This window comes from Xiphias gladius, chromosome 18 (genome assembly GCF_016859285.1).
Source record: "Xiphias gladius isolate SHS-SW01 ecotype Sanya breed wild chromosome 18, ASM1685928v1, whole genome shotgun sequence".
Lineage (NCBI taxonomy): Eukaryota > Metazoa > Chordata > Actinopteri > Istiophoriformes > Xiphiidae > Xiphias > Xiphias gladius.
Genome location: NC_053417.1, coordinates 1047370 through 1074650, shown reverse-complemented (window position 1 = coordinate 1074650; position 27281 = coordinate 1047370). Strand labels below are relative to the sequence as shown.

Sequence of the window (27281 nt, the reverse complement as noted above, 5' to 3'; positions counted from 1 at the left end):
TAGAGACAGGTCAGTCAAACAAACTAATGACTAACTAAATGAAAACTTTCAACAGGGGTTATCCTCTGGGTTGGATATCCACACAGAAAATTTCATAACAATATGGCCATTAATTAATTTTGAAATAAGTTAAAGAGAGGCAACTATGGAAAACCTGGTCTAGGCTCAGGGTAGATTTTGAAGTTTGAGTGCTTTTGAGGCATGAAGCTAAAACTCCTCACTGCTTCACCAAATTTGACATTATTTGAACTTGCCATTCTGAACTTAGACTACACAGCTAATAAAAATAAAGACATTTAGTATCTAACTTTTCTAATTCAGTGTTTAATAAGTGTTGCATAAGGCTAAATGCTTCCACAGCTGTAACTGTGTGAATACTATAATCCAGCATCTCAAAAGCATCACCTTGTTTCTTTGATGAGGATGAAGCCCACACATCGGTGCTCTGTTTTTTCCTGTGAAAGCCGGTGTCTCTGTGGATATGGACCTGAACCAAACAGATGGATCTAATAGCTGATGCCATTGTATTCATAGCTAACAAGTGTCTGGAGATGTATAATCACCATCATATGGCTGTTCATGGCTTTTGATGAACACACACCTTAAAACAAGCTGTGTTGGACTGCATCTGCTGTTGTCTGTCCTTTTCTGATGGTTCACCACAGAACACCAGCTACAAGACAAGGAAAGAAAGGAAGAATTATTCTTGCCGCATTCGACAGAAAACTAATTGCTGTATATGCAATAGATCAATGATGTGTTGTACCATATTGATCAAATTTGTCCAATGCAATGTACAGCAGCAAACCTGGCAATATACTTATTAGAAAATTTATTTGCTTTCTCCCAAAAAGTGAGATGAGAAGGCAATATCAATCTCATGAATTAATCTTGTAAGAACAATGCTTTGTGGTTTTAGCAGGAGTTACTGTGCAAACTGGCGCTATATCTAAAGAAACAACAATGTATTCATCCACCCAGCACCTTTGTGCAGCATCTCTGGCTATAGTGCAGGTTACCAGACACAGTAGGTGAACTCGACTGTATCTGTATCTTTGCAGATTAAAACAAACAAAATACAGCATTTTATTCAGTGCGCTTTAGAGGTTTTAGTAGATGTAGTTTTGAACTTTGGGCAGAGCCAGGCCAGCTGTTTCCCTCTGCATCAAGTCTTCAAGCAAATCTAGGCTAACCACATCCTGACTCCAGGATATCCAGTTATGTCTGTTGTCTGTGCTTAACAGACAACAGACTTAAGGTTGAGATCATCTTAACATCTTACTCTGTGAAAAAAGAGAATAAATGCATTCCAAAAATGTACAACCATTCCTTTAACTTCACCATGTAGCATACCTGTATGATATCAGCCAGCTTCTGCAGTCCACTTGTGTTCAGGAATATTCCTGTCTCTGATGACAAAACAGGTCAGACAACTCATTTGTTAATTATATAAATTAACAAATTATATTAATAACATACGATTTTGTACTGAAACATTGTGTGTATGATATATCCAGCTGTCAGCGAGCCCCTGTATGACATGAGTAAGGACCAGGACCAAAGCATAATACAGCTATTGGTTTACACAGTTCTTACTTAAATGTAGGTATGAGGGGAATAAGACTCCATGGGCAAAAGACGCATCTCTACGTGGTAAGCAGAAAATGTAACAGATGCTAAATGGACTGCACTTATACAGCGTTTTAATAGTTATCAACCACTCAAAGGTCTTTACACTACTGCCACATTCACCCATTCACACACACACACACACACAGCGATTCTCTAAACGAACAGCGCTATTACACATTCACATACCAATGTTAGGAGGCAATTTGGTGTTCAGTATCAGTTCAGTATCTTGCCCAAGAACATGCGGACTGGAGGAGCCCGGGATCGAACCACTGACCTTCTGGTTAATGGATGACCCGCTGTACCTCCTGAGCCACAGCCCCCCAGATCATAAATCAAGTGATATGTTGTTTTATAAACAATAATATTAAGAAATCAAGCCATACTGACGCCCTGCTAAGTATCCATTGATCTGCTCCAGAGCTTCATAGACAGCCGTCTTGCTGTTGTAGGTCAGGTGTGCTCTCTCTAACATCTCATAGATGAAGCTGAGACCGGCAGAGAAGATGGACAGAAGACACTTCATTTCAAAATTCATATTCAACTAAAAATCAGTGAAAAGTCAAAAGGAAGATATCCACTGGAGTGTTATTGTAATGGTTAATATGTTTCTCTCACTGTTGTCTATTACTTAGATTTTTGTTGATTCTGATTCCATTTTTCTCTTTTGTTGTTTTTTGCTTTTACAGGCAGCTGAGTCCAGTGACAAGAGTCAAGAGCTACAACTTGGACCTGGACCAGTCAGTGAGTCTCCCGTGCTTCCAGACCACAATTTCGAGCCTGAAGCAGCTTGTTTCACACCTAGCAGTCTCTTAAACAACTATGTAAAATGATGTCACTCCATGCCCTAATATCCCACAGATGGAATGGGACACCATAAATGTGTTATTCAAATCTTATTACAATATAACTTTTAATATACAACTTTTTATAGAGCCTTTCTTTAATTCATTTTATGTCCTTATTTCACATCATAATCCATAACTTTCTGTTTATTGTACAGTACAAAGAATTAATAGGAGGCAGGCTACACTGTGAGGACAGAGAATCTTGTGCGAAGCTGTATTTAATAACACACTGTTTCATTAATTGTTACTGAGGTAAATGTGACAATTAATTGAGACTAATCTAGCTTACATGCCAGTCATGTGAGAGTCATTAGAGTCATAAATCAAGATGTGAACATGCGGATATACAGAATCTCACACCTGGGAAGTGGTGTCAAAATAGAAATAGAAAGGTGTGTGTGGATCTCCATATTAGATGTTATGGCAATCTGACCAGTAGATGAGAGCAAGTGCTAGATAAAAGGACTGATCCATTGACAGACATTGCTGTACTTGAAGCTGTTAGTACCGCAAAAATGTTACGATCTGCTTACTATCTAGTACCACACTTGCACGTACATTCCAGGTTTTGTGATTCCTTTGTCACTTGGAACATCATAGGAATCAATGACGGCTTCCAGATCCAGTAGAATCTCTGTCAAAGTGGGCAAAAGCAGTTTTGAGAAATCCCACACTGCAGAGCACTGATGAATGGCCAAATGTAGTTAATAAGATAATTATGCTTAGAACTACTTATATTTTTACCTTAAAGAATACTTACGTTTGATTTTAGCAATGGTGGCTATTTCTATTTTTAAACCTGAAACAAAAAAAAGTTACCAGCTGAAATTAAATAACATATATTGTATGGATAGATATGCTTGTAACATTTAAATATGTTTTCAATTTTTTGTCAATCAAATGCCATAAATCCCACCCTCTATGTATGTAACCTCAATGGTTGAGACAAATAAGCATTCTGACCAGAGTTGATGGACTCTACATTGAAGTCTTCAGTGACAGAGTCTCCATGGCTGGCTTCTTTAGCCTGCTCCACCAGCAGCCTGTCTACAGCATTAATGGCTGAGGCTACATCATAGGGGGTCAGGTCAAATGATGTTGACTCTTCACATGTCTTTTCCTGGAGACAACAGAAACATCATCTTGTGGGATATTCTGCCCTCTATGAGGACTCTTTTACCACAGAAAAGACAGCAGTCATGTCCGTCTTCATGATCCTGAATCACTAGTCAAATAGGGGTTCAAGAGTCGCAAACTTTCAGTAAAATTAAACATTATGATTATCTGATTATGATTATCTGATTTTTTTAGTCTGCACCACGACTCTGGTCGGTATGCACTTAAGTCAAATTTGCTGTTGCAGACTTTGACTGGAATGCAAGTGTGCAGACTCTTGTGTGCTTCAAACAAAGTGCTTGTTTGATTGTCTAACAGTGTCTGAATCTCCCTTTCCAATGATGGAAGCATCACACATAATTTGTAACTTTTCAAACAGACAATCTGACTATTAGGCCCACTTCACATGGTGATTGGGCCAGATGTGAAAGTAGGCGAGCTTTAAACTTTTGACTCAAGCGCTCTTTTTTCCATTCTCCACATAAACTAATTCTTTCACTTTTTGCGTGTACAATTGAGTGCAACATAATGCATGACTTTGAGACTGTATGAAAGTGTGTGCTGTTATCTCAAATTTGTACGATTCATCATGTCCAGACCACAAAGACATGTTAAAGACGTAGTTGTTAGTGAGAGATCAGGGAGGCAGTGAGATGCATCAAGGAAGGGGCAGCTAAAAACAATCACTCAGTTTCAACAGCTCATGGTTAAGAACCAACAACCAACCAACCAATCAATATTGGCACTACAATGCAATCTTAAGTGAAGTGTAAATTAATCAATTATGACATTCACAGAGAGTAAATACTTCCAGAGCAGAGTCTTACCACATTATGAGCTTCATCAAAAATGACCACAGCTCCATGCAGCTCAATATTGTGCGCCCTGCGACTCTAAGGAAAAAAAGGAGAGAAAAGAATACCTGCATTTATTTGAGAGGGCCAATCATTATACTAAAGTCAATGTTAATGCACTTAACCCTCACCACGCACTTTATAAGAAAAACCTGTACACATGCTTATTCATGCAGTTAACCAATTAGCCAATCACATGGCAGCAGTGCAATGTATAAAATCATGCACAGGGTTTTTCCTACCCTTGTAAGACTTAGGCGCAGCATCTAAGCATTTTTGCTCAGTGCCTAAACTGAATGAACAGAAAAAAAAACTATGCTGAGAGTTCTCTACCACTCTTGGGAGAAAGGTTACCATATTGGCCCTAATATAACACAATATTATTTTTCTGAAACTTAGGTTTAAAAATGCTGGGGTTGTCTAATGATTGCTGACACTGCTCACGCGAGATAGGAACAATACAAAGAAAACTTACTATTTGTAAGAAGAGGCCAAGCCATGGGAACATGATGTACTTGTAGAACTGGTTCAAACAACAATGATATTGCTCTAGAAAAGCTGCCACCTGACTTTGCTGAATTGTCTTCTGTTGATGCAGACCATGTGCATCTCTTGTCTCTATCTGAATAGACTGACCCATATGCATATGTAAGAGTTTGCAATAAACGTTCAGAAAGACAACTTCTCTTTTCTAAGTCTTTATTCTTAGAATTTCCAGAACCGGGTCCCTGTTGAACACTCCACAAACACTATACCTTATCGGTTCACATAAACGGTGCCACCTATAGACCCAGCTGCTGTGCTAAGTTTACAATAAGAGCAATCTCATTCCACCTACTCCAACAACAATTCAACATCAATTACACCCCTCAAATGTACAGTTAGGTCCATATGTATTTGGACAGTGACACAATTTTCATAATTTTGTCTCTGTACACCACCACAATGGATTTGATACAAAGCCATCAAGATGTTATTGAAGTGTAGACTTTCAGCTTTAAAGGGTTTAACAAAAATATCACATTAACCGTTTAGGAATTACAGCCATTTCTATACATAGTCCCTCATTTTCAGAGAGTAACTGGACAAACTAACATAATTATAAATATAAGGATTGTGATAAATACTTGGATGACAATCCTTTGCAAACAATGACTGCCTGAAGTCTGGAACCCATGGACATCACCAAATGTTTCCTCAAGGGTTTCCTCTCTTGAGATGCTTTGCCAGGCCTTTACTGCAGGTGCCTTCAGTTACTGCTTGTTTGTGGGTCTTTCTGCCTTCAGTTTTGTCTTCAGTAAGTGAGAAACATGCTCAGTTGAGTTAAGGTCAGGTGACTGACTGGGCCATTGAAGAATATTCAATTTCTTTGACTTGAGTAACTCTTGGGTTGCTTTCGCTGTATGTTTTGGGTCATTATCCATCTGTAATGTGAAGCACCGTCCTGTCAGTGTTGCAGCATTCCACCATGTTTGACAGATGATCTCGTGGTACGCTTTGGATCATGAGCCGTTCCTTTACTTCTCCGTTGTTTTCTCTTCCTATCATTCTGGTACAAGTTAATCTTGGTTTCATCTGTCCAAAGAATCTTGTTCGAGAACTGAGCCGGCTTTTTTAGATGTTTTCTGGCCAAGTCGAATCTGGTCTCTGTTTTTGAGTGTTACCAGTGGTTTGCACCTTGTGGTAAACCTTGTGGAAGGAGTCTCTTGATTGTAAACTTTGACAATGATACGCCTACCTCCTCAAGAGTGTTCTTGACCTGGCTAGATGTTGTGAAGGGTTTTTTCTTCACCAAGGAAAGAATTGTTCGATCCTCCACTTTAGTTGTCTTCTGTGGTCTTCCAGGCCTTTTGGTTTTGCTGAGCTCGCCAGTGCATCCTTGCTTTTTAATAATGTACCAAATTGTTGATTTGGCCACTCCTAAAGTTTGTTTTGTTTGTTCAGCAAATCATGGCCCCCTTCATTTGCATCAACACCTCTTTGGACTGCATATTGAGAGTTCCCATGAACAGCTACCAAATGCAAATTCAACACGTAATAGTCCCCAAGGGACTATGTATAAAAATGTCATTCCTAAACGGTTAATGCGATATTTTCATTAAACCCCTTGAATTAAAGCTGAAAGTCTACACTTCAATCACAACATGAGGGCTTCGTTTCAAATTCATCATTGTGGTGTACGGAGGCAAAATTAAGAAAATTGCGTCACTGTTGCTGATTGCATCTCCAGTATTTCAGCTGTGTTTAGTCTACTAAATGGGGGGGGGGGGGGGTCCCTTGCAAACAATTCTTTTATGTGCCAAGATATTATTATAACTAACAATACTGATTTCCTATTCATCACTGAGTCATGGTTAAGCCCTGGATACTCTGTCCCATGGACTGAGGTACGTCCCTCTAACTACTCGTGTTTTAATAAACCTCGGCTGTCAGGACTATCATTTTTAACAACTGCAAATGTTCCCATGTCTCTCTTAATAATTTTTCTTCTTTTGAGTGTCTGGGTTTTCTTTTAAATAGCATCCGGCATCCGATACTGTGATTTTTAATTTATAAGCCACCTAGGGCTAACACTTTTTATTAAAAAAATTTCTGTGCTTCTCTCATTTATTATGGCCAAATATGATAGAGTTCTTATCCTTGGTGATTTAATATACACTTTTGTTGCCCCTCCATGTCCTCTTTTACAGCTGATTTTATTAAGCTCTTTGAGCCTTTAATCTTGAACAGTCTTTTAAAAACCCAACTCATAATAAGGGACATAGCCTTGACCTTGTGCTCTCCTATGGTGTTTCTCTAAATAATATTGAATTGCTAGATTTTATTGTGTCTGATCACAAGGCTATGATTTTCCATACCTTGCTCCCACCGCCTGCTTATAGGCCACGTACCTGTATCCCCTTAGTCTTTTAACTTCTAAGTCAGCTAGCAGTTTCTGTGAAAAGTTCTTAGCTGCCTCCACCTGTAATACCCTTAATCAGAAGGGCCTCTCTGTCAATGATCTGCTGGATAATTCTGATAGAACATGTCAGACTATTCTTGATGACATCACAACTATCAACATGATATTTGCAAAACATAACCCCCTTCCCGGGCTTAATGACCATACAAGGGATTTAAAGAGGCAATGTGGAAGAGCTGGGCATGAATGGAAGAAAGAAAAACTCAAGGTATCTCTTGATATCCTAAAAAGCTTGATGTTGGCCTATCAGCGAGCAGTTAAAGAAGCCAAGTATTCTTATCTTTCCAATTTGATTGCTAATAGCTGCCACAATCACAGGGTTTTATTTCAGGCAATCAACTCAGTGGTTAATCCTCCTCCTAGCCAGCATATGAGCACCCACTGAGGTATGTGAGCAATTTCTCCACCACAACTTAAATAAAATACATTACATTAGGCTCCAGATCACACCTATGACCAGAAATCTTTTCATCTGTACTCACTCACTTAAAGCAGACCTCAAAGCTAGAATAAAGGGGTTTCTCCCTCTTAAATTCCTCCACCTGTCAACTACACATTATCCCCGCTAGATTTCTGAAAGAGGTATTTCACACTGTTGGACCACATATCCTCTCTATTATCAAATCCTCTTTGTCTACTGCCCCGTTCCTTCCAGTTTTAAAAAAATAATAAAAAAACCTACACTTGACCCTCTTGTTTTAAACCATTGTAGACATATTTCAAACTTTCCTTTTTTATCTAAAATTTTGGAAAAGTCTGTTGCCTCTCAATTAATCTCTCACGTGAATAACAATATTTTTGAGCAATTAATCAGGATTCTGTGCTCAGTACAGAAACAGCTCTAATTAAGGTTACAAATAATTTACTGCTCGCCGCTGATTCTGGGGCTTGCTCAATTTTAATTCTGCTTGATTTGAGTTCTGCATTTGATACACACTTTGGGCCTCTTAATACCAATCAATCATCGTTTGAAAGCCACAGCCTATGTGAGTATTGTTGCTGACCATGTGCTTCCCTTTATGGCCACAGTTTACCACCTTGTAATGCTACTTTCAGCATGATAATGCTTCATGTCACAAAGCAAAAGTCGTCTCAAACTGGTTTCATGAACATGACAGTGAGTTCAGTGAATTTCAGCGGCCTCCCCAGTCACCAGATCGGAATCCGGTAGAACACCTCTGGGATGCGGTAGAAAGGGAGATTGGCAGCATGAATGTGCAGCTGACAAATCTGCAGTAATGATTTGATGCAATCATGTTAACATGGACCACAGTCTCAACATCTTGTGGATCCATGACACGAAGAACTGAGGCTGTTTGAGAGCAAAGGAAGGCTCTACCCAGTATTAATATGGATTTCCTAATAAAGTGCTCCCTGAGTGTATAATGCAATACAAAGCATTTTTAAGCAAACCCTTCTAATTCTTGCGGTTTAGTGCTGATAGATAGCACTACAAGTTCCAGTTTGGGACACTTAGAGTAAAGTTAATTCGTTATCCTTGTAAAAAAGGTGGTGCTAAAAAGGTGGTCTAATTAGAAATGATTGTCACTGATACTTAGCCTGGTCACTATCTAGACAATAAGTTACTGTAACATAGCTTATTCAAGATACATACTATATTTGTACCATGGACATCCATCTCCTAACTGTGTATGAACCATGCCTCTTTCGTGGAACAGTTTATACTCCAGGAGAGCAGGGTTATATAAAAGTGGAAGGTGCCATAGAGCTAATAGGCTATGACAGCTTCCTCTGTTTTGGACTTTTTTGGTTATCAGCGGAGCTTTGTGTATCAAAGTTGAACTGAACATGAAAGATTTGTACAAATTTTCTCGACCCTCTTAAGAAAATCAACTCATTGTTGAAATAAATTCACTATGCTCCAAAATGTCCCCTTCCCAAAAGAAGTAAACATGGAGAGGCATTGAATAACTGAGGTACCAACAGATGTAACTGAGAAAATGTTTGTTTTTTTGAGTCAGCTCACCTTTGGATCCAGCAGGTAGTTGTACGGCATAAAAATGACATCTGCTTGCTGCTTCAAGGAACGGGAAAGGTAGTAAGGACAGACCCTGAAGAAAATATTTTGAAAAAAGGACAAGATTAAAAAAGATTAATCTTATTATCCTTGAAGGGAAACTGGTCTTTAAAAGAAACCTGCAGCACAAAGGACATAATACCAAGATATTGTGTCTAGAGCAGCAACAGTAATATTTCTAGCAGCAAAGTCACTATATTAACTCAAAATCTCATAGGGAATAAATGTAAAATCTAAATATAAAAAAAATAAAAAATAACATTCCTGATATCAAAACATTGAGTGAAGTTTAAAAGAATGGAAAACATAGAAATCAGTCACTATCATTCATTCATCCTGTCCTCTGTCCTTTTTCTTACTGCTGATGGGGAGTCACTGCCTGGCATGTACTGCTGGCAGAGGGAGGAGGGGCTGCTGTCTCAGCTGAAAGTCTACACGAATTCGCTCAATTTTAAGATATGTGGCTAATTAGGTTAAACAGTTCAGCTAAATACAGTCAGCTTTGGTTGAAGCTTGTTCATAACCATTACCTATTAGCCTAATGAATGTGCTATGGCTAAGACATACGAGCATTGAATGGGAGACGGTGGACAAAACAATTGAAACGGCTTTTTTGCATGTTTATGTTTGTTGAACACATGTTTTGATAGGTTTCATTGGCTTTCTACTGCACTTACAGTACCAATCATACTGTAGTTGTCATTAACTCAAAAAGTATCTGTCCCTTCACAAGGGTTCATCCTCTCCTCATTGGCCTCTGCTCTGCTGTCCACTCTGTGTGTGGAGGAACTCAGCCCTACCCTTGGACAAACACCAACACAAAGTGCAGAGGAGAGAAAGACAGGGCTGCACCCATGACCACAAATGACACCAAAATCATTTTTACTGATCTGGTCATGTCATTCTCTGGTTTCTTCAAGAGTTGACTAAAAAACAAACAAACGAACGAAAAACACCTTAAAAATATCCCAGGTTCTTAATAATTTAGAACCAGCTCCAATTCAGAACTAAGTCGTTTGTGTGTTTGTGGAGTGGTTACTAAGTCATTCACAGAGGTTAATAAGGTTTGCTAAATGATTGCTACAGTGTTTAGGTTGCTGCCATAGCTCATGTGTCGTTGCTGGTAGCTAGGGATATGCTAGATGACTACAAAGGTATCTGGGGTGATTGATGGGGTATTGCTAGGTGGTTGCTAGGGTGTGAAAGGTGATTGCCATGATGATTTTTGCATCTCATATTACCGGTAAGACAGCTAATTAAATAGTTAGCTATGGAACTAAAAGTGGCAATTAATTATCTTTTTTTTTTTTTTTAATTTTCTGGTTTGGTTTGGTGGTCTGGTCTGGTTTCCAAAGCCTGACCATGAACAGGTCTTTACACAAATACACATACTTTTTTTCAGGTTTCCTTTCAATACCAACACAAACAAAGTGTCTGTATTGACAATATTGTTAGTGGTTAATGCACTGCGGTAACTCAGTGGCTCAGCTGTCAGGCAAACATGTACAGCTTCCCACCCTCTCAGGTTAAAGGGCTTTTCTGTTACATTTCAAAATATATTCTTTTTTTCCTTCCAGAGAATGATCACCTCTTTAAAATGCAGTTTGTGTACACATGTATAGCCCAATTGGTACTGGATTTTTGAGAGTTTAAAAAAAATCTGATAACGTCATAGGGTTCATATTAGGTTTTTTTTTTTCTTCTTTTAAAACAAACATTTTGGATTAAGGTCCCTTAGTTTGGTTATTAAAGAATCATGACACTGACACATGTACTTAGCATGACATTTCACTGTGTAAAAATAAACCTGTCATGTCAACACATCTCTAATTCTTGCAAATATAACTTAGAGGCCAACATTAGTGCCAACATTGATAAATCGGTTATAAACCACTATCAGCCGGTCGGGCTCTATAAAACAGATCTAGGAGTACTGTTTTAAGAATAAGAGCTGCTCTCCTGCTTTCACTTTGTGTTGCCATTCCACTAGGGCTGAAACATTTGGTCTTATAATCAATTAGTCAAATGACAGAAAATTTGTCAGCAACTATTGTGATAATCAATAATTGGTTCAGTAATTTTTCATGCAAAAATGACAAATATTTTCTGGTTCCTGCTCCTCAGCTTTGAAGCTTTGCTGCTTTTCTTTATCTTATGTGATAAACTGAATATCTTTGGGTTTTAGGGTGTTGGTTGGATAAAACAAGGGATTTAATGATGTCGTTATCATTTGCTTTCGGAAACTGTGATTGTGAAGAACTGTTACACTTGAAGTATTTTCTGACAACTGGTTGAGAACATAATCGTCGCATTAAGCAATAATGAAAATAATCATTACCTGTAGCCCTACACTCCACACTTAACTATTTGGCAAACAGCAGCTCTCTCACCAGACTTAAAATGAAGCAGAACAGAAATCTGCTAATATAACAGACAAGAAGGTGAAAATGAATACATAAATCCCACCTCTGTTTGTTGCCGAATTTGACTAGGTCTTCCACGTCAAGGATAGAGTTCACCAAGTCTCTGTCAGTGCTCTTCTCTAAAGAAGAAAACATAAAACTTTTGCTAAATAGACTCATTTTGCACTACCCTTTTAAAAGTCATTGATAAGTACTGTATGTAGCTCTTCCAAGTGTTGAACCATTACCTTCAACATTATTGTAGTAGACACATGACCTGGTGGAAACTTTTCCTCTGCACATATGGACCTGAAAAACAGGTGATTCCATGGAATCCACGGCAAATTATATTGAAATCTGTGAACACTGGTTCAGTACCATCTTTCCATCTCCAGCACCAGAACTACAACTTTTTTTGTCTTATCTGCTGCTTCTTTAATGAGAAGTAGCAACACATAACTCACCCAGTATGGACTGTGTGATTTTGTTACAGACCCCAACTACTTCCTAGGGGTGTATCTGCATTTGTTAGACAATTCATCTGACATGGGAACAGAAACATTCTCCTGAGAATTTACAGTATGAACAAAGCAACAGTGTAGTTTGCTTACCTTGACGTGGTTGCTCTCCTGACGCATCACTTCCTGGTTGATACACAGTTGTTCTCTTGACCCCAGCACACACACCTTTGGCCTGAATCACCAGAGACATAAGGGCTACATTGATATACAGCTCTGGAAAAAATTAAGAGACCACTGCAAATTTTTCTGAAATCAGCATCTCTACATGTAATAACAGCCCTTCCATTCCAGTGTCTGTTGAATTCCAAACACAAGCACACCTCATTCTACTTAATGAGGTACTGATTATGTGATCACCTGAACCAAATCTTATTTAACGAGGAAAAGTATAAAAACCACTGCTGTGGTCATCACTATCCTCTTGCAATAGGACCAGCTGGATGGCAAAAACAGTGCTAGTAGTACCTCAAAAGTAATTGGAATCAAAATATAACTATTGACCATGCCAAAAGAAAAGTTTTGAGTTGGGAAAAGAAGGGTTCAATTCTGGCTTTACTGGCAGAGGGATACAGTGAGCATCAGCTTGCTTTCATCCTTAAAATTTCTAAGACGTCGGTTCATAAGGACAAGGTCAAGCAGCAGACATTGGGGACAACAAAGCTACAGACCGGCAGAGGGCGAAAATCACTGACCAGGAGGACCGTCAACTCATTCGAATGTCACTCAGCAACCGTAAGATGACATCAAGTGACCTACAAAAACAAATGGCAGCTGGGGCGAAGTGCACGGCGAGAACGGTTGGAAACAGGCTCCTAGGAGCAGGGCTCAAGTCTTGTTAAGCTAGAAAAAAAGCCCCTTATCATGAGAAGCAAAGAAGAGCCAGGCTGTGGTTTGCAAAAGACCATGAGGATTGGACCATAGAGGACTGGAGTAAGGTCATCTTCTCTGATGAGTCCAATTTTCAGCTTTGCCCAACACCTGGTCGTCTAATGGTTCGATGGAGACCTGGAGAGGCCTACAAGCCACAGTTTCTCGCACCCACTGTGAAATCTGGTGGAGGATCGGTGATGATCTGGGGGTGCTTCAGCAAGGCTGGAATCGGGCAGATGCGTCTTTGCGAAGGACTCATGAATCAAGCCACGTACAAGGTTATTCTAGATTGGTGGAGAGCATGCCAAGACGCATGAAAGCTGTGATTGAAAATCAGGCTTATTCCTCCAAATATTGATTTCTGAACGCTTCCTTAGTTAAAACATTAGTATTGTGTTGTTTAAAATGAATATGAACTTGTTTTCTTTGCATTATTTGAGGTCTGAAAACACTGCATCTTTTTTGTTATTTTGACCATTTGTCATTTTCTGCAAATAACAATATTTTTATTTGGAATTTGGGAGAAATGTTGTCAGTAGTTTATAGAATAAAACAAAAATGGTCATTTTACTCAAACACATACCTATAAATAGTAAAATCAGAGAAACTGATAATTTTGCAGTGGTCTCTTAATTTTTTCCGGAGCTGTATGTATTTACCAGAAAAGACATCATACAGAGAGCTCAGCTTATCTGTGACGAGATCAGAGAAATATACTGCACTGAGAAAAGGCCTTTGAATATTTAGCAGAATCTGCAGAAACACTTTAAAGACTGTATGTTAATGTCTGACATTTTAAAAGGTTTTTAAAGATCACTAGAACATCCAAATAACAGCAGTATTGGTATCCTGATTTTCAATTTTTAAATGTCTCAAATTTTCTGACGTTATCCGATCTGACGCTGACAACAGTAAAATTCCATGAGAAACATGTGTGATCCCATCTGCCATACACATCAGTATTCATCATACATAGAAGAATATTTCTAACATCTCCTACTGATTAGATACAATTATTTACCTGTATGAAGTGTTCTTTAACTCACTGATAACCTGTGCAAGCTGAGAGTGTGTCCTGGATGCATATATGATCTTTGGGACATCAGTATAGTAGGCTGGAAGACAATGAGAACACACAATACTTACATTATATTTCATACAGTTAGATGTCATTTAAAATATTGAAGCAATGTTGTAGTTGGTCAGTTACTGTTTCTCTCCAAAGAGTATAAGAGAATAACCAATTCCGTTCCTATGAAACAGGGATAGGCTGATACATGGTTATTGACTTTTCCATTTAACTGCATCTCCTACAGACCAGCTGCTTCATTTGATTTTTAAGCATACACTCCGATTTATTATGGAATTCAAAAATGACTTGGGATGATGTAACATCACTGGCTTCACATTTCTGAAACATGTTTTTGCCAGAAACAGGTGTCTGTTACACAGATGTTCATTATTGCTTTACTCAGACATGACAGCGTATCAACATTTGCAGACAGATTGTTTAAAATAACTGGATATATTTGGTACCTGGTGCAGCAGTGAGTCGGATGGATATCAAAACCTATTTTGCCACTGACAACTCAAATAATAATTCTTCTGCCTAATATGAAACTGAAAATACAGAGAGGGAGTTGCTGGTCAGAATATTACTGTAGTCGGAGGTTTCTGTTTTTGTTTTTTTAAAAACTTCGTCCCCTGCACCATGTAGGGAGAAAATTATTTCTATAGGCTGATCTGACAGGAGAGGAATTGTCTCAACAACTTCAAAAGGGCTCACTTTCAGTGTTTCCTGGTTTGTTAAACTGATTTTATTACCTTTGTGAGAGACTATTAAATCAAATTCAATTATACATTCAAATTAAATTCAAATTAAACTTAAATTAAAATAAGTAAAATAACTTAAAAATCTAATGTAAAATAGATTTTACATTTCTTTCAGACTGAGGAGCTGCAACATCACAGTTGTGACTAGGGTGCTTACTCAGACATGAGACTGACATGTTGAATGGGTAGAACATTTATGTAACGAGCTGCAGGTCTGAGAGACACTATAGTTTTAAGTATTGTTGTACTGTATTGCATTATACAGTTAAGTGCTCAGAAAACAATGACCTTTGAAGAACACCTCCCAGACAGTCTCTGTAAAATAAATTTTATCTTCACAGGTAGTATTTATGCAGTGCTGTTGTACTAGCTGGTACTAGCATCCGCTCTCTGTATGTGTCATTTGCACTTAGAGTTGATATTACTGTGCGCTGAGGGTGTCAGGTGATGGCCAGACTGATACATCAGCAGACCAATTTTACTGGCCAATTTAAGATAACTGCAAATAAATCAGTACTGACGTTTATGACGGCTGATAAGTAAAAGGAAATTAAAGTAATAGAAAGCCAAAGATTGGTGTTTGAGCTATTTTATTACCAGCGTTGATATTATGTAGTTTGTCCACATGAGAGCAATGCAACTCCCTTGTTGGCAACACTCTAATCCCACAACTCAACTGACTGCTGCAGAGCAGAACGGAGTCAGTGGTTGTTAATCTGTGTTTTCATGGTAAGGCGCTCATTTTCACATGTAATACATTACTTGAATTATAATAAACCATGCCCCCTCGCTTCTCCTTTAGTATAACCTAAATAAACCTGACAGCTGTCTGTCAGCCATGCAGGCTATAGTGTTTTGACAAACTTGATTTTACCTTTATTTGTGAAACAGTCAGTGAAGCAGTTCTAGCGAGTAAATGTACAACAGCCTGATCATTTTCTCCCTCGTCATAAAACATTGTTGCTAAATTGTAGCCACAAAACTAGCTAATGCCATTGCTTGTCAGTGGAAGACAGAGCCATTACTGTATAGCATTATACTCATTCTAGCTAAATGACGTAATGGTAAATGAATTTGAAACTCCATGTCAGTACCATTGCAGCTGGTGCATTGGAAACATATCTGAATATCGGATTTTCACTAAAAGGTATCATACCAGTAGTTTTTCTCAAAAGTTTAAAGCTGAGTAGAAAAACACTAGATATAAGAGTGTGTACATTCAGAGAAGTAAATGACGCTGAAAGCTGATTCAGACACTCCTTATGCCCCCCTCATTTATAAATATAGGGGATCCTTATCAAAAATCTTTGTTATGTATTCTGTTAAAAACTAAATAAATAAAAAATTCAGCCAATACATGGCTAAAAGATATTTTTAAACCTTCAAATGTTGATATCAGCATCAGCCTTAAAAATCTTGTATGGGTCACGCTCTAGTTTTAACCTAATACAGTGTCCTGCAGAACAAAGCCACTCAAACACCTTAAATTGCACCGAGCCGTCTGGTGATATGATATGAACATACTTGGTGTGTCACCCTCTGTAGCAGCTGTTCCCCAGGATGACAGTGGTGTGTTTGGGAACATCTCCTCCCTGCCCAGCCTCTCTGCTATCTTGCGGGCAGAAATGGTGTCCTTGAAGTGCTCCCTCCAGGCCAAGGTGGCACACAGCAGGCACAGGGTTTTACCAGTGCCCGTTGGACTCTCAAGAACCCCATTCACCTTCTGGAACAGACAGGCAGACATGTACACTGTTTGCATCTTTGGAGGGAGCTTCTGCCGAACTCTGTGATGTTTTCTGTATAATCAGCAGATGTTTACTCGTGACAGAATGAGGAATATGATTTTTCTCAAATTCATTATTCCGCTCCTTTCAGTATCTGATGATCCACCAAGCAGCTGTTATTAATATAAAATCCCAAGCCTCGCATATAGGTCAAGCAGCTCTTGTGTTTTGAAGTGTGATTTGGTGGAAAATCATTATGGTAGTAAACACTGAGGTTTACACACATCATCGAACGTCTATCACACAGTGGACTGTAAAAGATGATGGGGCGCTGTTTTCTGATAGAGAAGAATTAAGTTTTTTTAATAACTGTATACTGACTGTTCAGGTATGAAACATTACAAAAACTGATAACCTATGGCAGCTCAGTTGGCTACCGTGTTACGGTTTTGTTGCAGTTTGTTTTCATTAGTAACGTTAACTAACTACTTACCTTCTGAAGACATTCAATCACTTTGACCATGTAGTCTTTCTGACAGTCATATGGAGGAAAAGGGAAATTCACCGTCACTCCATGCAGACTCAGTGAAGGCATTATGTTTCCGCTAACTCAAGTTAGCAACATTAACTAGCGCGGTGTTAAAAATGCACACTGGAGAAAATTCCTCTTAGCTCCGATTCCACTGTCAGACACTTTGAATGGGTGAACAGCGGTAAAGTTAACATTTAATACAGACTGCTTTAGCCGCAGTGAACAGTAGTTACAGCAGATTCAGAACTACTTTCAACATGTCTGCGTTTGGCGCCAGCTTTCCACTTCCAGCCCCGTGCTCATGCACAGGATGACGTACATCTGCTGCGTTCATGTGCACACGGAATAGTGAACACATCAAGCGTAAATACCAGCGTGACTGCAGAGGGTGGGCTTCTGTTGGCCGTCTCTAACGCTCTAAAATGCAGATAAGTGGTGGTGAAAGTGATGGAAAAGGTATAACATTTATAAAACACCCGCAGATTATACGCACACTGCCACACAATGGCAAAGAGCAGTTAGTGCAGAAATAGTGCATATGAGAAAAAAGTGTTTTACAACTTTCACTCTAGCCAACAGCCCATGTAGCAGATAGAAAGGCTGTAACACCTTCATTTTATGCACTTTAAAGCAGCTTAACCACACGAAATCACATTATTTCCACTGGAGAATAATATGTATGAAACTGTCAATCAGATTAATTTACCTATTAATGGGACACCGCTCCAGTTCGTGTCGGCCCACTTTAACCCCTACATAGAAGTTCTGTAAGGCTGCAGCAAACAACTGCTTTCATTATCATTACATCTTACAATTATTCTCTTTAACAATTGTTGCAAATTAATTTTCTGTCAGTCGATTAGCTGATTTATCAACTGATCCTTTCAGGTCTAGAGCACTGGTCGGAGTCTGGGTGCCTGGGTAAATAATGAAACTGCCATGTACAGTGTGGGCCCCCCTAGGAGGTTAGGAGCCATGGTTTAACTGTTTTTTATAATTAATTCTGATATTTAGCGTCTGTCCCATTAGTTGCGTAGGATAACAAACTTTATTACCAAGATGTCTGTTCATCAAATCAGATATGTTTTATTTGAGAAGGCCTTGGGGAAAAACTACATTTGATCAAAGCTAGCTCTCTTGTTTAAGCTGTCTTTCTGGGGCAAAGCTGTGGATTTGTTTATTTAGGAGTAACTTAGGAGTAACAAAAAAGTCAGATTCTGGTCTTAACTCAATTTTGACCAAATATGTGCTTAATATGAGTGTGTTTTGGCTTTGTAGGTCAGCATAGTAATATAAAAAGAATACTTGTGCAATTATTTTCATTTTATAGATGATTAACTGAAGTCAGTTTGTGAAGATTTCTTCACTTCAAAATGTATAATTTTTGCTAGCTGTTTAAACCAATCCTTACTTCAACTGTGTTTCACTGTGGCAAGGATGGATTAATCAACTTTGCAAAAAGGCCAACAGGCCCCAAAAGCTCTTACACAGACACTTCCTTTAGGTTCACACAGAGAATACCTGAACAGAAAAACACACAGTGATATTATAATCCTCTGAAGGTTCAAGTATCCTGTGACTGCAAATGGTAACATGATTTAGACACAGTATATATGAAACATGGTATGGGTTGTGTTTAATGTCCATTTTTCCATTCAGGCTCATGTATTTACTTCCCCTCCTCTTTTATTCTACTGGATTGACAGTGTTAATATTGTACCACTGTAATAATTGCAAGGTTTCTTAGTGGTTAATTATAATTTATTGCTTAATTAATGCATTTTACAAATCAATTGATCAGAATTCTTTACAGTACTGGCTTCTTGGACTTGGACATGTGACAGAGCAAAATCACATTTCTGAAAATTATATTATTAGGTTGGATTTCACATTCAGAAGAGTTAGGGTATCAGTGTGTCACTTATTTATCATTGCTTAATATTTATTAGTGGAACCATACTCTGAATTTTTGTCTGAATTCTCAGAGTTTTTATCAAGTTTAGTCCTTAGTGCAGATTAAGTAATTTTAATAGGTGATTTCAATATTCATGTGGACGTTGATAATGATAGCCTTAGCACTGCGTTTCTCTCATTATTAGACTCAATTGTCTTCGCTCAGGGTGTAAATAAACCATCTCACTGTTTTAACCACACCCTGGACCTTGTTCTGACTTATGGCATAGAAATGGAAAATTTTATAGTCTTTCCACAGAATCTTCTTTTATCGGACCATTGTTTGGAAACTTTGAATTGAATTCCTATTACTGAACAACACACCATTAGGTCAAAATGTCTTTGCTAGATGTCTATCTGATAGTGCTCTAGCTAAATTTAAGGAAGTGATTCCATCGCACTTCCTATGCTAACTTTAGTCCCTCCTAAATTGACCATCTTGTTGATAGTGCGGTAGGCTCAATGAGAATGACACTTGACTCTATAGCCCCTCTAAAAAAGAAGAAGATAATAAAACAAAGGAGGTTAGCTCCATGGTTTAACTCTCACACCCGCATATACTAAAGGAAACTACATGAAAACTTGAAAGGATATGGCATTCTGCCAAACTGAAGAATCCCACTTAGCCTGGCATGATAGTCTTAAAACATATAGGAAGGCCCTCTGTAATGCCAGAGCAGCCTAATACTCATCTTTAAAAGAAAAAAATAGAAACAACTTTCGTTTCAGCAATGTAGCCAGGCTGACAGAGAGTCATAGCTCTACTGATCCATTTATTCTTATAGTTCTCAGTAGTGACGATTTCATGAGCTTCTTTAATGATAAAATTCTAACTATTAGAGACAAAATTCACCACCTCCTGCCCAAAACAGGCAACGATTTATCTTCAAACCCAGGAACCTTAGAAACAGCTGTAAAACCTGATATATATTTAGACAGTTTTTCTCTCATCGACCTTCGCCAACTAACTTATATAATGTCTTCATCTAAACCACCAACCTCTCTCTTAGACCCCTTCCCAACTAGGCTGCTTAAGGAAGTTTTACCCTTAGTTAGCGCCTCTTTACTAGATATAATCAATCTGTCTTTATTAACAGGCTTTGTGCCATAGTCCTTTAAAATAGCTGTAATTAAACCTCTTTTACTCTTGATCCAGATGTTTTAACCAACTATAGACCCATATCTAACCTTCCCTTTCTCTCTGAGCTCCTTGAGAAAAATCTGTCGCCAAAGAGTTGTGTGACTTTTTACTATGATAATAGTTTATTTGAGGATTTTTAGTCAGGATTTAGAGTGCATCACAGCACAGTCAGCACTGGAGAAAGTTACAAATGACCTTCTAACTGCATCAGACAAAGGACTTGTCTCTATACTTGTCTTGTTAGACCTTAGTGCTGCATTTGATACCACTGACCATCATATCCTATTACAGAGACTGGAACATTTGATTGGGATTAAAGGAATCGCTCTAAACTGGTTTAAATCCTATTTATGAGATCGATTTCAGTTTGTGCACGTTAATGATAAATCCTCTATATATTCAAAAGTTAGTCATGGAATTCCACAAGGTTCTGTGCCTGGACCAGTTCTATTCACCTTATATATGCTTCCTTTAGGCAACATTATTAGGAAACACTCCATAAACTTCCATTGCTATGCTGATGATACCAAGTTGTACTTGTCAATGAAGCTCAATGAAACCAATCAGTTAGCTAAACTTCAAGCATGCCTTAAGGACATAAAGACGTGGATGACCAGCAACTTTCTGCTGTTGAACTCAGACAAAACTGAAGTTATTGTACTTGGCCCCAAACACCACAGAAACACATTATCGAATGATAAAGTTACTCTGGATGGCTTTGCCCTGGCCTCCAGCACCACTGTTAGGGATCTCTGAGTTATCTTTGATCAGGATATGTCCTTTAACTCCCACATAAAACAAACTTTAAGGACTGCCTTTTTTCGCCTACATACATTGCAAAATTCAGGCACATCCTTTCTCAAAAAGACTCAGAAAAACTAGTCCATGCTTTTGTTACTTCTAGGCTAGATTATCGTAATTCCTTATTATCAGGCTGTCCCGATAAATCTTTTAATACTCTCCAGCTGATCCAGAATGCTGCAGCACGAGTACTGACAGGAACTAGGACAAGAGATCATATTTATCCTTTGTTAGCTTCTCGGCATTGGCTCCCTATAAAATCCAGAATAAATTTAAAATCTTCCTCCTCACCTACAAAGTCCTCAATGGTCAGGCACCATCATATCTGAAAGAACTCATAGTACCCTATTACCCCAGTAGAACACTGCGCTCCCAGAACACAGGCTTGCTTGTGGTTCCTAGACTCTCCAAAAGTAGAATAGGAGGCAGAGCCTTCAGTTATCGGGCTCCTCTACTGTGGAACCATCTTCCAGTTCGGGTCCAGGCAGACACCCTCTCCACGTTTAAGAGTAGGCTTAAAACCTTCCGTTTTGATAAAGCTTATAGTTAGGGTTGGCTCAGGCTTGTCTTGAACCAATCTCCTAGTTATGTTGCTATAGGCCTAGACTGCCAGGGGACTTCCCATGATGCACCGAGCTCCTCTCTCCTCCTCTGGATCTGTGACTGCAAACCACCATGATCCTGCTCAACACCCACTGCTTCGGTTATTATGAATATCATTACTATTATTATATTTAGTTTTATTAGTATTATTACTCACCCTATTATAATTAGTTTTATAATTAGTCTCATTATTGTTATCATACATCTTTATGTGGAACTTCTCTCTCCCTCTCTCAACCCAGCCAGTCAGGGCAGACGGCAGCCCTCCGTGATCTGGGTTCTGTTCAAGGTTTCTACCTGTTAAAAGGCAGTTTTTAATTGCCACTGTCCCCACGCGCTTGCACATGGGGGAATGTTGGGACTCTGTAAAAATAACTATGAAGAGTATGGTCTAGACCTGCTCTATATGAAAAGTGCCCTGAGATAATTTCTGTTATGATTTGGCACTATATAAATAAAATTGAATTGAACATCATGAATGTTAAACAATGAGTGGGATCGATAAGAAATTTGACTGTTAGTTATTTGTAGGGCTGGGTATCAAACCTCAGTTCTTTTTTGGTACTGATCAAAATGTGTCTGTAGCTCTGAGCACTGGGAACTGTCAAACACAGAAAGTTGGCATCAAAAGGGTCCAAAAAAATGTCACTGCAGATTTCCTTTTATTTAATGATTAGGAGACAATCAAATTTCTGTTTCAAGGAGTCATTGTCCACACATAACAGTTACACAATCCAACAAGTACATATGTTATTCTATTACAGTGGAATATAATAATCATGAACTACAGTAAGTGGATGTTGGACATCCTATTCCTGTGCAGCTGAGGGCAGAACAATCTTGTTTGGGTCGTAGTAGCTTTCCTCTATGAGAGGAAGACCCTCCTTCTCTCTCTGCTGGATCATATGCTCCGCCTCCCTCCTGGCCCACTGCCGCATACTGGAACACGAACACGAACGCAAACACAAAAACACAAACGCAAAAACACAAACACAAAAACACAAAAACAAAAACACACACACACACACGAGAGAAGACAGAGTAGGAGAGAGAGAAGGAGTCAGAGAGAAAGACAGCAAAATAAACATTTAATACTTAACATTAATAATAGACCACAAAAACTTTCAGAACATGTAATTCTCCCTAATTTGTATGTCCAGCCAAATCATTTGCTGGCCAGCCAATCACACTTGCTGATCAAGGGGTCACCAAGTCCCTCGAAACTTGCCTTCAAATATAAATAAAAGAAATATAAAAGTATTTCTCTATAAAATCAGATATTCATGAATAAACAAACAACAATCAAAGTAAAAAAAACTAAGATGAGCAGTATGGAGCCCATGAAGTCCCAAAAGATTCCCTTTTTCTTTTTGTGCCCACAAAAGGGGCAGCAGCAACAGAACAGAAATGGGGTAATGAGTGACACCTTTCACATTATACAGTCATTGATCCTTCAGTTGTTTATTTGTTTTTTAAGATTATTTTTTGCCTTTGATAGTAAAGTGGAAGGCAGGCCACAAGGGAGGAGAGAGGGGTATGACATGCAACAGGCTGGACTCAAAACATGGACGCTGTGGGTGCAGCATACGCTGTGACCATTCAGCTACCAAAGCTCTCCTCAATGAGCAGATTTAAGCAGTAATTGAATGAAAATGTGTGTTTGAATTGTTAAGCCCCAACAAGTGGATAACTCTGCCTTATATTTGTTTAACTGGCACACCTATATTGTTTTGCTAATGTGAAACTGGATCTCTTATTAAATTTGTCTCAAGAAATAGCAACCCTTGTTTCTGTCTAGTAAAGTGAGTGCGGTCTAAGAGACTGTCAAGCATCAGATTGTTTGGGTTTTAAAATGATTGAATAATGAGCTGTTTTAGAGATGGGTTGATTTGAATCTAAGGTCAATTTGGAGGCTGCAGTCTGTGCTGATGTCAAATTGTATTTCATGTTTCTAATATTTATTCTATCCTCACTGCTATAAATTGGGTATGATACTGAATCTTCGCCACATGACTAATGTTTTTTAACTTTATTTTGGTCAAGAAAGTAATACAAGTCGGCTTTGAAATATGTAGTTAGGTGATGTAGTCAAGTATTTTCTTTATAAAGAAAAGCAAAAAATATCACAAAGAAAAGCATGAGACTTTTACTCTGTCCCTTGAGATAAAACCATGGCTAGGTAGAACCTTCACTATGGCATTAGACAAGATGTCTTGACCACTGTCATCTCATATTTGACAGCAGATATGAGAATATAAGGAACTGGGACCTCACCCATGGTCTGGTAAGTAGTGGATAAATGTTGCTCCGAGAACAAGAGCCAATGAGATGCCAAAGAAGAAGCCCACTCTCATGTTCCACTCATCCACCACAGGATCACTGGAGAAGCCATGATAATCTGGATTCTGATAAAACACAAAGAGGAACAAATTATATACATGATTCATCAGACACAGTACAGACCTTCAACTGGTTTCACTGACATGTTTTTAAGTCTTCAGTTTTTATTGGTTATGTCACCTTGGATCAAAACGGGACATGGAAATTTTTTCAGGCTCAGACAAAATAAACTATTACAACTGTGCTTTAAACAGCAACATTTGAATCCCTTGATTGAATAATAAAATGAGATATGCTCTCCAATAGGCTGACTCTTTCACTCCGCTTCCTCCTGACCTCCCTTCCAGTCTATGATGGAAGACAATAAGAAATTATTGCTTAAGAAGTCACCCCTTTTACTCCAAAGCAAAGTCACTTGTCCTCAGAAGTGACATCATAATTTGAACAAAGTTCATCTGTGTGCTATCTAATACACAGCTGTATCTAGAAAATCCAACAGCTAGTCAGTCAATTTCCCGGCAATACCTACTTACCGCAACAAAGGAATATTCCAAACTAGTTTATTGAGAAGTACCATTTACAGAAGGAGACAAGAACATTTCCAATGCGCTGAATATCCTCAGAGTAGTACAGTGCAGGCAGTGTGCCTGTATGAGAGAAGCAGTAGTGAGGCAGTCCATCCAGAGCCCCGAGGATACTTTGAAGGAGCTACAATTTTCTAAGGCAGAGATGGAACATAGTGCCTTGATCCAAAAGACTTTCCCGCAGTTACACCCTCTTTGACTCAAACAAGTCCATTCTTGAGAGTGCCAAAGGCTGTCCCATATTCCAAATTCACCAAGTCCATAATGGGCCTCAAGCAGACTTTCTGCAAAGTTCCAGAGACCACTTGGAGTGCAGACTACACATAATTTACAGCGACATTGATGTGACAAAGTAAAAGGAACTAATTAACAATAATAGCAATAGTAATAGCAGAAATACCTCTATTTGTTTTCCTTTCTTGATATATACATTTATAGAAGTAGTAGAGCTGAAACGATTAATCGATTCATTGATTCCCAGCCTTCGGGAAACTCCACCGGGCATTTTTCACAGTTATGTGACGTTTTATAGGCCAAACAACCATTTAATTAACCGAGAAAATAATCAATAATTCAAATAGTCATTGGTTGCAGGCCTAAGATGTAGTGATGTAGTTTGATATTGTACACATACAGAGTATGCAGTTTCATCTACATTTAACGAACTTGTATGGCCTTGGTTGCGTAAGATGTATTGTTATGTGCGTTTAAGTTGCTCATAGTGGAAAGTATGCCGTTTTGCAGACAAAAGTCATTGGCACTCTGTACACTATGGCAGTGCAGAAACAAGACAGCACCATCAGCACCAGCTGATACAGACTGGAGGCTGTAACTGCTGCAAACTGTACCTGAACTACATATTGACAGGGAGACAGTGAATACTATTATGTTTGTACTTAACTTAATGTGTGTACTCCGTTTGGTAATGTCACTGTCATCTGATCCATTCAAAAAGTCTTTTTGTTATATTAAGAAAAGCAGGTTTCAGGTTCCTCAGCACCTGGACAAGACTGTGTGTTTCCATTTACAACCCTTAGTAAATATTTAATATTGCTTTCTGAGTCTTATGCTGATCAGTGTCAAAAAGCACAGACACAACCACTGTGACTGTTGTAAACCAACCAAAGCTGAACTTGTCAATAACCAGAATACACTCCAGTGTCTGTAGCTTTAGTTAGCTAACTTTACCTAGCTGATGCATAGACCCGCTTTGAACTGTATTTCAGCAAATGTTGATTGTCAACTAGGAAACCACTGTCTGTATGTCTGCGTATTTGAAACCAAACGTTTGTTTGGTTAGTAGACGTTTGTAAAGCGTAACGTTACCGTATCATGGAGAGGAACTCACCTTGACATACTGGCTGACCTCACCGTGTCCAGCCTTGTCCGCAGCGGGGTGCAGCTCCGTCACAGCGGTCGAACCAGCGGCACCAGTCGGTTTTGACTGGGAGACGAACCGGGACGGTGGATGAGAGAGTAACCGAGGCAAAGCGGGCCCGAACCGTGACAGTCGAGTCAACATTTCGACTGCTTGGAAAAGAAATTGTTGACCTGGAACCGGAACTGGAGACAGGACCATTTACCACTTCTTCTTCTTAATTTCCTTGAGGTTAAAGGCGGCATGATCGCCACCACAAGTTAAACGATGGTAATGCACCTGATGATACAGCAGCACGTGTGCGGTTGCAAACCCTGTAATACAAGTAACTGGTCTGTGTTGTATCATTCATGTATTCTAAGTTTGCTAAGTAAGGCCTCCTTTGTGCCATTTAAATTTGTTGTACATGTGGTGAAATCAAGTCCACATATTATAGTGTATATGTGTACAGTAGGCTACAAACGAAAATCCTGTCTTGAGTCAGGTTTTTAATGTCCTCCTTGTTGATCAGTAGAGGACTGCACAAGTCCAGGTACTGATTTTTAGTCTGTGTGAACAGACCTAACTGTCTCAGCTGTGTAATTTTAAATCATCTAGTGTTTTGACAGCATTACACATATTTAAGGTCTTCTCTATTATAAATTAATGACAGTGCGATGTGCTCTTTCGTGACTGTATCATGCTGTAATGTTTTTAACTTTGGTTCAGAGCAAAATTATCTTAAGAAGGACTGGCAAATTGCCATAAAATTTGCTGAGGATATTCATGGTCCCCAGAGGATGATCCCTAATTTTGGGGAGGAAGGGGTAGACTGTCCTGAAATGTACTGAACACATTCGGGCTCCCCAGAGGAAGAAGCCTTGTGATTTTAATGACTCCATGGCCTTTCCTCTAGCACAACCCACAGGACAAACTACATTTTCACCCTCACCACTTGCATGGCTCTAAGAACAATAAAATCATCATTAGTGCCATCTTAACAAGCTTATATTGTGGGGTATAGTGAACACTGCAGCCTTTTGGAAGCATTTGAGGGGATTTAGAGAGCATGTGTATCTTTGGATGAACAGCTGCCACTGTGGCTACAAATGATAAATATTGGATTATGGGAAATGTTAAAATCTAGTTAAGTAGTGGAACAAGTAAAGA

General features: G+C 38.8%; 2 protein-coding genes across 3 annotated transcripts in view; both read right to left on the bottom strand.

The window, feature by feature from the left end:
• The window catches only part of rtel1 (regulator of telomere elongation helicase 1), a 49988-nt gene extending 32333 nt beyond the window's left edge, over window positions 1-17655 (bottom strand). For both annotated transcript variants that reach the window (XM_040153415.1, XM_040153416.1), the window contains exons 1-15: window positions 17294-17655; window positions 16601-16799; window positions 14265-14358; window positions 12464-12545; window positions 12101-12161; window positions 11917-11992; window positions 9400-9484; window positions 4424-4489; window positions 3444-3600; window positions 3241-3279; window positions 3039-3114; window positions 2023-2120; window positions 1354-1409; window positions 602-673; window positions 406-487 (exon numbers count right to left, since the gene is read on the bottom strand). In XM_040153415.1, the coding sequence (XP_040009349.1) occupies window positions 406-487; window positions 602-673; window positions 1354-1409; window positions 2023-2120; window positions 3039-3114; window positions 3241-3279; window positions 3444-3600; window positions 4424-4489; window positions 9400-9484; window positions 11917-11992; window positions 12101-12161; window positions 12464-12545; window positions 14265-14358; window positions 16601-16799; window positions 17294-17395 (1345 nt within the window). In that variant the 5' untranslated portion in view covers window positions 17396-17655. The remainder of the gene's footprint in view (window positions 1-405; window positions 488-601; window positions 674-1353; window positions 1410-2022; window positions 2121-3038; window positions 3115-3240; window positions 3280-3443; window positions 3601-4423; window positions 4490-9399; window positions 9485-11916; window positions 11993-12100; window positions 12162-12463; window positions 12546-14264; window positions 14359-16600; window positions 16800-17293) is intronic.
• A 4820-nt stretch (window positions 17656-22475) lies between these two features.
• ndufb11 (NADH:ubiquinone oxidoreductase subunit B11) lies at window positions 22476-26348 on the bottom strand. Its single transcript, XM_040151917.1, has 3 exons — window positions 26103-26348; window positions 24105-24235; window positions 22476-22769 (listed from the first exon to the last, which is right to left on the bottom strand). The coding sequence occupies exons 1-3, from the start codon at window positions 26331-26333 to the stop codon at window positions 22640-22642; spliced, it is 492 nt and encodes a 163-aa protein (XP_040007851.1). The 5' UTR covers window positions 26334-26348; the 3' UTR covers window positions 22476-22639.
• Window positions 26349-27281: the final 933 nt, after the last annotated feature.

Coding starts and splice junctions, on each gene's coding strand:
- ndufb11 (XM_040151917.1), bottom strand. CDS start 26,333: ATGGTCCTGTCTCCAGTTCCGGTTCCAGGTCAACAATTTCTTTTCCAA. Junction 24,236..26,102: donor AGGTCAGCCAGTATGTCAAG/GTGAGTTCCTCT, acceptor GTGTTTTATCAG/AATCCAGATTATCATGGCTT. Junction 22,770..24,104: donor CACTACTTACCAGACCATGG/GTGAGGTCCCAG, acceptor TTCGTGTTCCAG/TATGCGGCAGTGGGCCAGGA.